Here is an 11,879-nt window from a genome sequence, read left to right on the forward strand (position 1 = left end):
TGAGCGATGAAGATATCCACAGATCCAACGAAGTCGCATATCCCTTCAAGTCTACGATACATCAAAGTGACATTCGCCAACCAAGCGAACCCTGCGCCGGTTTGGTTGTTGAGCTCGAAGGGAAATTACTTTAAGGTTGGACGAAGAGCTTCGCACACGACGCCTCACGCGATCCTACCGAGACCGGGCGAAATTCTCCAAGGCAAAGGTATTACACATAACGCCAACATGGAGCTTTAAAACTGCAACCTACATCACTGATATCACTGAGGTCATAACGTTCTGCTATGCGCTGCGGACGATCCGTTTCCGACCACAGCGGGGTTCGAGGGAGGCGCCTTTCTCGCGTAGGCGATATGTGACGTAAGCGATTCTCCGGAGCCGGAATGCCGAGCGAGAGCCAAGTAAGAGCTCGCGAGCTCCCATCAATACCGACGACAACGACCTGCTAGTTGCTAGGCCTGTAGCCTGTAGCCTGCTCCTCCCTGCCAGCCTCATTCATCTGTCGACAACGACCGAGCCTTATCAACGGTTCTTCGAAGCATTGCTATCTGGATCATCGCCTCGGAACAACTTTGAATCGGTCAACCTCGTCAACATCCCAGCCTCGAGCACAATGGCTTCAGGATTCGGGTATACCCACTATACGATTCGGGCGCTGGCCAACAACTGCCTGACGAGCTTTTTCCGGGAGATCACCGTCTTGGGTAGTGAGAATGTTCCTCGGGATGGTCCCATCATCTTGTAAGTCGCACTTTCCGCTCGAAGTCGTACTGAAGTGCCATGATATCGGACGTCAATCACGCGAAGCACTGATGGGTGTTTCCTGGCTCAATCCATCTGCTCAGGGCTTGTTCCCACACCAACATGGCTGTCGACGTATGTTCACCATCTGTGCTGACTGAATCTCCGCTCATCACATTCTCCTCGACTCCGTGCATATAGCCGGCCGTGTTGAGCTGCACGATGCCGCACGACCATCCCCTTCACTACTGGGTGAGCTCAAGCTAAACTTCTGCCACGATACTGCCCTCATGTGTTTGTCTCTTTCGTCTTCGGCCCCGAATCCGAAATATTTGTGCAGGTCAAGGACGCCCTCTTCGCGAACCCTCTGGCCGGGGCGATCATGCGTGCTGCAGGCAACATTCCGGTGGACAGGAAGAACAAGAACAACCAGAGCTTGTTTGCCGGTAGCTTCGAAGGCGAGTTGTCTTGCACCCTCTTTTCTCATCTCTTAACGCTTCTTCTCTCATGGCCTGGCTAATCTGTAAGTGTCTCGTTTCGCCCAACAGCCATGGTGAGGGGAGAATGCATCGCCGTCTTTCCCGAAGGGACCTCGCACACCTCGCCCCAGCTCTTGCCCTTTAAAGACGGCATCTCGTGGTTGGCGCTGGAGTACCTCAAGTACCTTTATGAAATGCCCGACGGAGTACCTAAAAAGAATGCCAGGAAGGCCGTCATCGTTCCCGTTGGGTTGAGCTATCTGGATAAGAGCAAGTATAGGAGCCGGATCGTGGTCACGTGAGTCAAGCGTCCCTACGTGATGCCCGGTTACAAAGTCAGATGTCATGACTCTAACTGCGTCGCATATGCAGGTACGGCGAACCGATCAGGATGGAAGGATACGAAGAGGACTTCTTGAGTAAAGAAGAGGGATCATCTCGGTCGGCGGTCAAACGGATGACAAGAAAGCTCGAGCTGGAGATGATGAAGCTCACGATCAATGCGCCCGACTGGTGGGTACCACAGAATCACGAGCAGTGTGTATGTTGTCTGACTGATAGTTCACAAATCATAACCATAGGGATGCAGTGATTGCCGCCAAGATGGCGAGGGAGCTGCTGTTCGAGCGGAAGCACTCATTGGCACCGGAGAACTTTGTTGACGTTTCTCAAACGTAAGTGCTGGTATAGCCACGTCAGTATCATTAAATATCGACCGATCGTTTCCTCTCTTGCTTGCAGCCTGGTCGACCTGTTCACACAACCATTCCCCTCGCCCGAGGTCGAAAAAGTCAAGACAATCCTTACCGAATACAACAACCTCCTCTTGACCGCCAAGTTGACCAATCAGACGCTGTCTGATCTGCCGGTACCGACCGATCTGGACCCTTCCAAACCGATCCCTCTGCCGAGTCGATTCTCCACCCTCATCCTCCTCATCCGGGATACCATATCGGTCCTCGTGCGCGTGCCGTTCTTCCTGATGCCCATGCTCATCCACCTGCCGATGTACTATGTCGCCAAGCTGGGCGAAAACATTGTCAGGGAGGAACTGGAAACTCAAGCTCAGATGAAGATCGTCTTTGGGATGCTCTTCTCCCTGCTGGTCTACCCAGTCGTCTTCCTTGTCATGTGGCTCATGCTCGGCTTTACCTCTGTCGGTGCCATCGTTGCTGCAGGAGGCGTTTACCTGTTCAACATGTCTCACAAGACGCTCGTTGACGAGAACTATGACAGGTCAGTATCCGGTCTCAGTCAGGGATCGAGCGCCGAGAATCGTGTGGCTAACATTAACAATCTCGCAAAATCTAGAATGACACGTCTTGTCGCGGCCTGGAGGGTTATTGTCGGTATCTGGACACCCAAAGCTAGGGAGAGACCGATGGACTACCTGAAGACATTCATACCCGAGTCGGCTACCCCGGTCGGAGCCACACCCCCAGACGCTGTCAAGGCTTGGCAGAAGGGCGGCCCACCCGTCTCTGTGGCTATCAAGGCGAACAAGCGCAAGGAGAAGCAGGCCAAGAAGCGCCTGCCCACACGTCGGCTCATCAAGCACGTCCTTCGGAGCCGGGTCAAGGCAGCTCAGGCTCTCGAAGCCTTCTTGTCAGAGCTGGAGAGATCTGAGATCAGGATCAACGCCAAGCCCTGGTTGGCACGGGCTGCTGCGTTCGGCGGCGAGGTCGACGAGGATGTCGATGCTATCAACGAGACGGCGGATACGGGCGACATTGTCGATCGGGTCCCAATGGGTAGTCGGGCCGGAGCCGAGGTCGTCGAGTATCTGCGAAAGAACGGGGCTGTCATTTACCACGGACACGGTGAACTGAACGCCTGGGCTGCCGCTCAGAGCGAGTTTGAGGGGGTCAAGAGCGATGACGAGTGAGATTTTCGTTGAGAAGGCTGTCCGGTTTTAGATTTTGTAGCTCCAGGCTTTCAGAGAGTAGTCATTTTCGTTTTATCCCTCTCCAGGTTTTACCGGATTGTCGGTCATATCAGCGGGTAATTTGACGCAGCTCGCTCCCTCGCCGTCACAAGTTGTCGCTCACTAGTGGATCACTAACGAGGTGATGCGTTGTCATGCGGATCTTATTATACAGGATGTCACGGATTCCAAAGTTAATGGTATGACTCGCCGTCTTAACGGCGTTGTCTTTGCACCCTGTGCCCCTGAACAACTTTATGAATTTATGAACAGCTCATCAAGTTTGCTGCTGGTATGATGGTATCTGATCTAATTCAGCCGAGAGCGCGATTAGGCGACTGATAGAACGCGTTCATGTCCAGTCGGATCGTGTGCGTAACGTCGGCGTCGCAGCGATATCTTCCGGTGCCATCGGAAATGTTACTATGATCCATGAGTCCGTCTCGTACAAATGACTGGATCATAGCGCATGCCCGGTCTGCTGCTCATCGCCTTCAAGAGCCTCTATCTTTTCCTTTCTACGCTTCTTCTTGACCTCCTTCGTATCGACGGCATCCTCTCCTGCGGCAGACCGCTTCCGCTTTTTCTCCTTGACACCATCGGGACCTTCCTCGATACCGTTCGTACCGACTGCTCCAGCTTCCATCTTCTCCGCCCGTCTCTTCTCCTTTTCAGCTCGTTTCGCTTCCTTCTCCGCTCGTCTTGTCTCCTTCTCTGCCCTCCTGGCGCGTTTAGCCGCCTTCTCCAGAGCTTTTTCTGCCTTCCGGTCAGATTTCGATGACATTGTCGTTGGTGCTGGTACAGGAGAAGGGGTTGTGGACGTCGAGGCAGAAGGTACCGGCTGAACATTCCACAGCTGTGATTTCATGATCTTGTGTTGGTGCATCGGAGTGGCTGAACCTTTGGGCGAAGCTACTCCACTCCCAAGACTTGCCGCTGATACCGATGATTGAGGATCCGACGGTTTAAACTCGATGACTTCCCCCCGAACAAAGCTGGCGTATAGCTTGAGGCGAGCGAATTCCTTCTTTGAACGCGCCATCACGCTCATGCTGCTCGGTCCTCCTGACTGAGTCGCAATCGGGGTGGAGGCGCCTGAGCCTAATGGTGTTGATGTACCGGAGGCGATACTTTGAGCTGCAGAGGCGAAGATGCTGGATACAATAACCTCTATAAGCAACTCGATTGACCGCTTTGCATGATCCAACTCGACGTACTTGTCCCAAAACGGTACAGCTTCATCCCGATCCTTGCCAACCCCTGACATGGTCTTCTTCTGTACAACAGCAATCGGTCGACTCAGATGACCCTGCTTCAACGCTACGAGGTGTAAAACCTGAAATCTCAGCAGTCATCACGGTTATCAAACCACAACGAGCACTCACCCGTTCCCTTCCCCTTCCATCCTCGACTCGTAAGGTATTCCGTCGTATCCAGCGGCATCTCGTGGGAATGCGCGAATCAGTCGGGGTTTTCAAGATGGACGCAGTGTAGGGGTTGAGAGACAGTCCAAGATTAATGCTTTGTCCGGTGTCTGGTTGGTGCGTATGAAGATGTAGTATGAGATGGTCTTTTCCTGTTTACCGTTTCGCTCAAACTAGCGGTTTGATCAGGAAATCGAGCGAGGCCCAAGGTCGAACTTTTAGCATCCGCAGGCCGAGCTAAATACTTCCGAAGTCCGTTTGCTTCCGGCACATATAATCGTCACTCTGTCAGAGGGTCGTTGCTGAATTGCCGAGCGACTTGTAGCTTCTTGCCCTTCGGTCCAATCGATTTCCTCACCCTATAACCGTCAAACGCAACCGGGGCCCATTCGTTGAGACTAGACTGAAATTCGGTCGTAACAAGGTTCAGACAGAAGACCGGGAACCGATGCAGCCGCACGCCATATCGTCATAAGCCTTTCCAGCAATGTCCCCATCTGTGGGAGACGCTCCGGCCCCTGGGTTCCCTGCCGTATCTCAGTCCGCACCATCTCCCAGTCAGGGATCTGTAGCAGGAGGTAGCGGAATACCGGCGGCGAATGTCAGTTTAGGAAAACCCAAGGACGTAACGTTTGCGAAGTTATGTGATCTCAAGTTTCCGCTCGAGGTCAAGATGTGAGCCTTGTCTCTAAGTTTGTATTCCGTCAGAGTGGCACCTCACTATCAATTGCGTGGCTGCTTCAGCGGTTATCTGGAGGGCAGAGTACCTCGAAGACCTTACAGCGAAATCCTAGCGAAGCCCGAGACCCGTCATGCATATGCTCAGATAGAGTAAGTGGTAGATCAACCCGTATGTTTCTCTCTTGTTCTAACGCTTCATCGTTCTTATAGCGGAATCTCAGACTTCTACGTGACAATACAGCTCTTTACGAGAAAAGGCCGTGCACTGACTTTGCCCATACGGACATCAAGCAAAGTCTTCAAGAAGGATAGATATGTGCAAGTCGAGCTATGGGGCACTCACAGCGAGCGAGGTTGTATGCTGAAGCGGTTCTCGCTCGCAATACAGCTGGAATATGCCCCTTACCTTACCCATCAACTACCCCTCATTACCCATGGATGCTCGACTTGCGATTACTCTTTGGGACATCGAAAAGGCAGGGAAAGGCGTACCTGTTGGAGGATCTTGTTTGTTCCTCTTCTCGGATAAAGGGCAGGTTGCTGCAATCCGTCCGCAGCGAGGTTGGTCTAGCTGAGTCGTTTCGCCGTCTTTCAGGACTTTGAAACGGGGGCAACAACGATGTTACCTACATCCCGACGTCGAGGGTGATCCGTCGGACCACAATTCTACGCCTAGTGACGTTCACCAAGAAGACGAGTTGGGCCGCCTGTTGAAGCTCGTCAAGGATTACGAGCAGGGGGACATGCCGCGTCTAGACTGGTTGGACGTTGTCACTTTTAGACAGATTGAGAAGGTGCAAGCGGTTAGTTACGGGGTTCATTCGTCGTAGAGCCTGAATCTTTGGCTGATTTGAAGAGAATGACGTGTTGCGAAGCGAGAAATGGAGAAATCGAACAAGCTGTTCCTATACGTGGATTTGCCCCGATTTGACTTCCCGGTCGTCTTCGCTGAGCAGGTCAGTTCCATGCGAGCCTACATTTCCTGTCTCTGATATTCAAACTACGCACTCTTCCTCCAGGAAGCGACTCTACCTCTGCCTCCCCGCCCTATCCCTAATCCCACACTAGCCACAGCTGCGCCATCACCATTGCCACCAAACTTCCTTTCTTCAGATCCTCATCTATGGCGTATATACGACCCAGAATCGATCAGGATTATGGCGGATGTGAACGGGGAGGGAAATCCGGTCGAAGCAAAGTATAGGCGGCTGGCGAGAAGTCATCGCACAGGAAGAGGGGATCGGGAGTTGAAGCCTGGGCCGGATATGCGGGACTTGTTGAATGTGAGTGCAAACGCATTTCGATATGAATTTGTAGGCACTGAACGGCCGCTTGACGCGACACAGGACCTGTTCCGCCAACCACCGACCTACGTCTTGTCGCCTGAGGACAAAGACTTGATCTGGCGCTACAGGTTCTCCTTAAACACCTTCAAGCGCTCATTGACCAAGTTCTTGAAATCAGTCACATGGTCCGACGATGCGGAAGCTAGACAAGCGGTCGAAGTGCTTTTACCGCTGTGGACGGAAGTGGGAATAGATGATGCGCTAGAACTTCTCGGTCCAGGGTCTGAAGACGGTCGGGTGAGGGCTTTTGCAGTGAAACAGATGGCCAGAGCAGATGACGAGGTGAGCATATCATCAACTCACGGGGACTCCAACCTCATCAATACGACACCGATGCTGACGAGGTACCGCTTTACATCCGCAGGAGCTGCAATTGTACCTGTTACAACTGGTCCAAGCGCTCAAATTCGAGGTGAAGCCGTCTTCCTCCAACGGAGATGCTTCTACATCAAGTGCTCGACAACGGCGATCGCGACATGCTTCTTCCAGCAAATCTCCATCGCGATCTCCGGCTGAGACGGACAGTGGATTGGCGGACTTTCTCATCTCTAGAGCCGTGCAGAATCCGGTTCTAGGTACCGCTCTGCATTGGTATCTGATGGTCGAAACCGAGGATCGCATCGTAGGGAAGATGTTTGCGAGGGTCGCGTTCCAGTTCCAGACAAAACTCATGGAAGTAAGTCAAGTCATCTCATGCGTCTATCTGTGACCCGACGGCGCATGTTGATCGCGTTATGCTTATAGCGGGAAGATGGAGCGGCACGGCGTGAAATGCTCCGCAGGCAGGGGGAATTGGTCGCCGTTCTTTCAGCCAGGGCGAAAGAATTGCGAGCTACAAAAGATCCGAGACCAAAGAAGATCGACAAGCTTCGACACTACATCGCTGATGCCAAACATGGGCTTTCACCCTTGCCCTCTCCGCTCACGATCCCGCTTGACCCTCGGGTCGACGTCGTCAATTTGGTAGCAGAAAACTCTACGGTATTTAAATCGAACCTGTTCCCAATGCTTCTCTGGTTCGAGACAGAAGCGGGGGAATATCCGATCATGTTCAAGAACGGAGATGATCTACGGCAAGACCAGCTCGTTATCCAGCTGTTCACCCTGATGGATCGTCTCTTGCGGAAAGAGAACCTGGACCTCAAACTCAGTCCCTATGCGGTCTTGGCGACCGGCTCCACCGAAGGCATGATTCAGTTCGTCCGGAGCAAGAGTCTAGCTGCGATCATGGGAGAATATGGAAGCCTTCTGAATTACCTCAAGGTCGATCATGCCAACGAAGGCGCTATCGGAACCTTTGGCGTAGAGCCGAGCGTATTGGATACTTTTGTGAGAAGCTGTGGTGAGTACATGATTACCTACTCCGGAGACCCTCTATGAGTGCTGATTGCTCCGTTTGGATCAGCTGGGTACTCGGTTGTGACCTATATCTTGGGAGTGGGCGATAGACACCTGGATAATCTCATGCTGGCACCCGATGGTAAGTCAGCAACGTCTCAATCGCTCGCCACCCAGAGCATCGAGCTGATAGATGCGATATGTCTACAGGTCATTTCTTCCATGGTGAGTTGAGGCTTCCGCGTCTACCTGATAAGAACCCATGTACTGATTTCGTAAACACTTAGTCGACTTTGGGTACATACTGGGACGGGACCCAAAACCATTCCCTCCACCAGTCAAAGTCTGCCGCGAAATGGTCGACGCGATGGGCGGACCGAATTCACCTCACTACAACCGCTTCAAGAGTCTATGCTATACGGCCTTTATAGGACTCCGCAAAAATGCCAATTTGATCTTGAACCTGATCGCCCTGATGGTGGATGCGAGCATTCAAGATATCCGTCTCGAGCCGGACAAGGCGGTATTAAAGGTTAGTGAAGGGCTTTTTCACGATTGCGATGGAAGCCTCAAACTGACAGACCTTTTTCTCACAGGTACAAGAGAAATTCATGCTGGATATACCGGAAGAGGATGCGATCAAGCATCTCGAGGCCCTCCTCAATGATACGTCATACCTCACCCTCATGTTCGACAAGGTTCACACGCTCGCTCAATATCTCAGGGAGTAGCAGAACGCCCTTCTGGCCGTCAGCACCGCGACAAGGAACGTGACAGCCATACGTCAAGGGAGCAGGGAACATGTACAAAGATCGTTGTATCATTGTCGAGATATACCGAGAGATAGTTGGTGCCAGAAACAAAAGGGACATCGAGATTTGCTTCCGTTCGTTCGGTTGGAGCCGAGCAGCTGAGAAGCAGCAGTGATCAGTGATCATTAGTGATCGATCTGGCTTGTTTAGCTTCTCTCTCGGTGTGCTCGATCATCACCTTTCCCGTCATATCTGTACTTTTGGTCAGACATTTAGAATCATTCCGTCGACCTGGCGAACGTTCAAATCCGATCATTCACTCCTTCGCTATCGCACACGATCGAGGACTGTCGGCTTTGCCACCACCGTGACGTTAGTCATCAACCTCATACCTCGCTAGTCCTTGCAAGGGGTCGCCTTCACCTGAAGGGTAACCCGCTCAACACGTCTCAACCTGGCTTCCTCAACCCGTACCTTACGTTCCCGAGCCATCAAGAGACCGCTGTCGCCCTCGCCATCGTTATCGAGCGAGAGCACACGACCAAACAAGCAAGCCAAGAAGAATACGGAGCGAGAATTTTCGCCTGCTCCGTTTGAAGAAGCGTCAGACAGTCCACCGGGCCCGAAGGTCACTTTACCACAAACTCCAGATCCAGAACCGGAAGAGGGAGCAGATATAATCAGAGAGAAGGATCAGAACAAGATGTCTTCCGACGGCGATGAGATGGATTACGACGATTTCGAGTTCGAGGACGATGAAGGGATCGAAGATGGTATGTGCTATGTTTGCAGCTTCTCTGGCCTTTGCAACCTGCTTACATCGCGGTCAACATAGATAACGGTTCGCAGACCTCGATCGGTGAAGCGTACGATGCTTTCGATGACGGAGTGGCAGGTCAGTATATCGGAATACAGGACGGTGCTCGAAGAATATTAGCTCAAATTATTCATGGGTCGTATCTCTTTCGCAGGAAAACCCGTGAAGAAGGACCCTTGGGACATCAGCTACCAGCCCAAGAGTGTCGAAGAGCTTCAAGAAGAGCAAAAGGTTTTGGTCGACCGAGTGTGTGGGTTGATCGACAGCGATGTAAGTGGATCGCGTCCATTCCCCCTAGCAACCGCGAAGAACGTCCCGTCTGACCAGCTGTTGTCTCCTCGCAGCCATCCACGGCAGCCACGTTGTTACGTCATTACCACTGGAACCCGGAAAAGCTGAGCGACAAGTTCTGGGAAGAACCGGCCAAGACCTTGCATGCTGCCGGTCTCTCTCCGCCCTCGTCCCCGTCATCCAGCACCAAACCTCTTCCCGCCTCCAACAACGCCAAAGCCTCTTCCTCTAGGTCTCGACTTGAGCCGGTACCCACGGAATCGTTCGAATGTCCCATCTGTTGCCTGGAATTCGAGCCTGAAGAGATCGCTAGCCAGACACTCAGCCTTGGATGCGAACATCGATTCTGCAAGGGCTGTTGGACTGAATATTTGGAACGCAAGATTTTGGATGAACAAGAGAGTGGTCGAGTGCAATGCATGGAAGATGGTTGCGGAAGGGTAGTGGGGGAAAGGACTGTGATAGCATTGGTCAATGACAAGGCCAAAGACAGGTGAGTCCAAGCGGTCTACGGGAAGAAAGTGAGGTTCAGGACCCGACACAAACCGTCTTCCTGCTTGGAAATACACAGGTACCGAGTGTTGCTGGATCGTACCTACGTCGATGATAGCCCGCAGCTCAAATGGTGCCCACACCCCGGATGCGAGTATGCCGTCTTTTGCAAGGAATCCCCCGCTCGCAAGTTGGATCAGATCATCCCCATCGTGCACTGTGCTTGTGGCAACGACTTTTGTTTTGGGTGAGACTCGAATATGGATCTCGTCGCCGCGCCTTACTCATCAGGTTTTTGAACTACCTTGTGCAATACAGCTGCGGGTTTGCCAACAATCACCAACCCCTCACCTGCCGTTATGTCAAGCTCTGGCAGAAAAAGTGTGCGGACGATTCCGAGACAGGTAATTGGTTGATGGCCAACACCAAGGAGTGCACGAAGTGTAACGCTACGATCGAGAAGAATGGCGGATGCAAGTGAGTCTGCTGCTATTTGACGCAAACAGTCACAGAGCTTGCGACTGATCAGATTATTTTTCTTAGCCACATGACGTGCAAGAAGTGTCGATGTGCGTATGACTTATATTCGCGTGAGCTGGAACCCGAAGTCGTGATAACTAACACCTTTCTCTTTGCATTCGCAGACGAATTTTGTTGGGTCTGTCAAGGCGATTGGCAATCTCACGGGACGAGCTGGTACAATTGTAACCGATTCGACGAGAAGACTGGACAAGATGCGCGTGACAGTCAAGCAAAGAGTCGAGCCAGTCTTCAACGATACTTGCATGTGAGTGTGACGAGTCCTCATCTGCTCGCCACAGAAACCTAACGCCAATGAGACATTGCTTCGCAGTACTTCAACCGATGGGCTAATCACGAGCAATCTGCCAAGCTCGATCATCAGCTCTACCAGAAAACCGAGCGCAAGATGGAAGAGATGCAGAACGGGAGCGATCTGACCTGGATCGAGGTCCAGTTCGTCAAGCGTGCCGCGGACGTCTTGTTGGAAGCGAGAATGTCGTTGAAGTGGACGTACGCCATGGCGTTCTAGTGAGTCGCCCACGTCGACGATCTCTTGATCGATTTCCAGCTGACCCCCGCTCCTTTTTCTTTCAGCATGAAAAAGGACCTTTCGACCGAGATTTTCGAGGACAACCAGGCCAACTTGGAACAAGCCGTCGAAGCCTTGTCCGAGATGCTGGAAAAGCCGATCGACGCGACGACCATTATGCAACTCAAATCGGACATGGTGAACAAGACCAACTATGTGAAGAAACGGGCGGAGATCATTCTAGATGATACCCTGAAGGGGCACTACGAGGTGGGTCGCTTCAGCGTCTAGTCGATATTCAAGGTTGATCATAGAACGCTGATGTCTTGTGTGATTTTGGGGTCTTCATCAGTCTCGATGGAAGTTTACCGATCGCGATTGAACGAGGTCGACGCGATGACACTAGTCAGACGGATAGAAAGTAGACTTAGCAAGGTATAGCAAGTGGTATCACGATTGGACATGTCTTTCCCCGTGTGATCTCGTCAGCATTTGTATCACGATGATCTCAGACATCATCCCATCGCTCCGTTCCTTTCC

The 11,879-nt window shown here is 52.2% G+C and overlaps 4 protein-coding genes across 4 annotated transcripts; 3 read left to right on the top strand and 1 right to left on the bottom strand.

Moving 5' to 3' along the window:
• The first annotated feature begins 465 nt into the window (after nt 1-465).
• On the top strand, nt 466-3,358 carry HD553DRAFT_11066 (uncharacterized protein). The gene is made up of 9 exons (XM_046176427.1): nt 466-744; nt 849-879; nt 946-996; nt 1,085-1,202; nt 1,293-1,521; nt 1,596-1,736; nt 1,805-1,897; nt 1,965-2,459; nt 2,535-3,358. The coding sequence occupies exons 1-9, from the start codon at nt 617-619 to the stop codon at nt 3,106-3,108; spliced, it is 1,860 nt and encodes a 619-aa protein (XP_046040272.1). The 5' UTR covers nt 466-616; the 3' UTR covers nt 3,109-3,358.
• A 249-nt stretch (nt 3,359-3,607) lies between these two features.
• On the bottom strand, nt 3,608-4,590 carry HD553DRAFT_338331 (uncharacterized protein; the record flags this gene model as incomplete). The annotated part of the gene is made up of 3 exons (XM_046182339.1): nt 3,608-4,301; nt 4,365-4,467; nt 4,533-4,590. 3 exons carry the CDS (start codon nt 4,588-4,590, stop codon nt 3,608-3,610), a joined length of 855 nt encoding a protein of 284 aa, XP_046040273.1.
• A 328-nt stretch (nt 4,591-4,918) lies between these two features.
• HD553DRAFT_302946 (atypical/PIKK/PI3K protein kinase) lies at nt 4,919-8,916 on the top strand. Its single transcript, XM_046178815.1, has 14 exons — nt 4,919-5,246; nt 5,316-5,402; nt 5,463-5,570; nt 5,641-5,784; nt 5,848-6,055; nt 6,128-6,208; nt 6,272-6,535; nt 6,599-6,880; nt 6,963-7,274; nt 7,343-7,940; nt 8,004-8,078; nt 8,147-8,161; nt 8,224-8,468; nt 8,533-8,916. The coding sequence occupies exons 1-14, from the start codon at nt 5,059-5,061 to the stop codon at nt 8,665-8,667; spliced, it is 2,742 nt and encodes a 913-aa protein (XP_046040274.1). The 5' UTR covers nt 4,919-5,058; the 3' UTR covers nt 8,668-8,916.
• HD553DRAFT_302947 (uncharacterized protein) lies at nt 8,917-11,868 on the top strand. The gene is made up of 11 exons (XM_046178816.1): nt 8,917-9,461; nt 9,524-9,583; nt 9,660-9,775; nt 9,850-10,289; nt 10,368-10,535; nt 10,607-10,765; nt 10,832-10,857; nt 10,933-11,075; nt 11,142-11,338; nt 11,405-11,609; nt 11,692-11,868. Exons 1-11 carry the CDS (start codon nt 9,392-9,394, stop codon nt 11,719-11,721), a joined length of 1,614 nt encoding a protein of 537 aa, XP_046040275.1. The 5' UTR covers nt 8,917-9,391; the 3' UTR covers nt 11,722-11,868.
• Nucleotides 11,869-11,879: the final 11 nt, after the last annotated feature.

Source organism: Filobasidium floriforme (genome assembly GCF_021052385.1).
Source record: "Filobasidium floriforme strain CBS 6241 chromosome Unknown HD553scaffold_1, whole genome shotgun sequence".
Taxonomy (NCBI): domain Eukaryota; kingdom Fungi; phylum Basidiomycota; class Tremellomycetes; order Filobasidiales; family Filobasidiaceae; genus Filobasidium; species Filobasidium floriforme.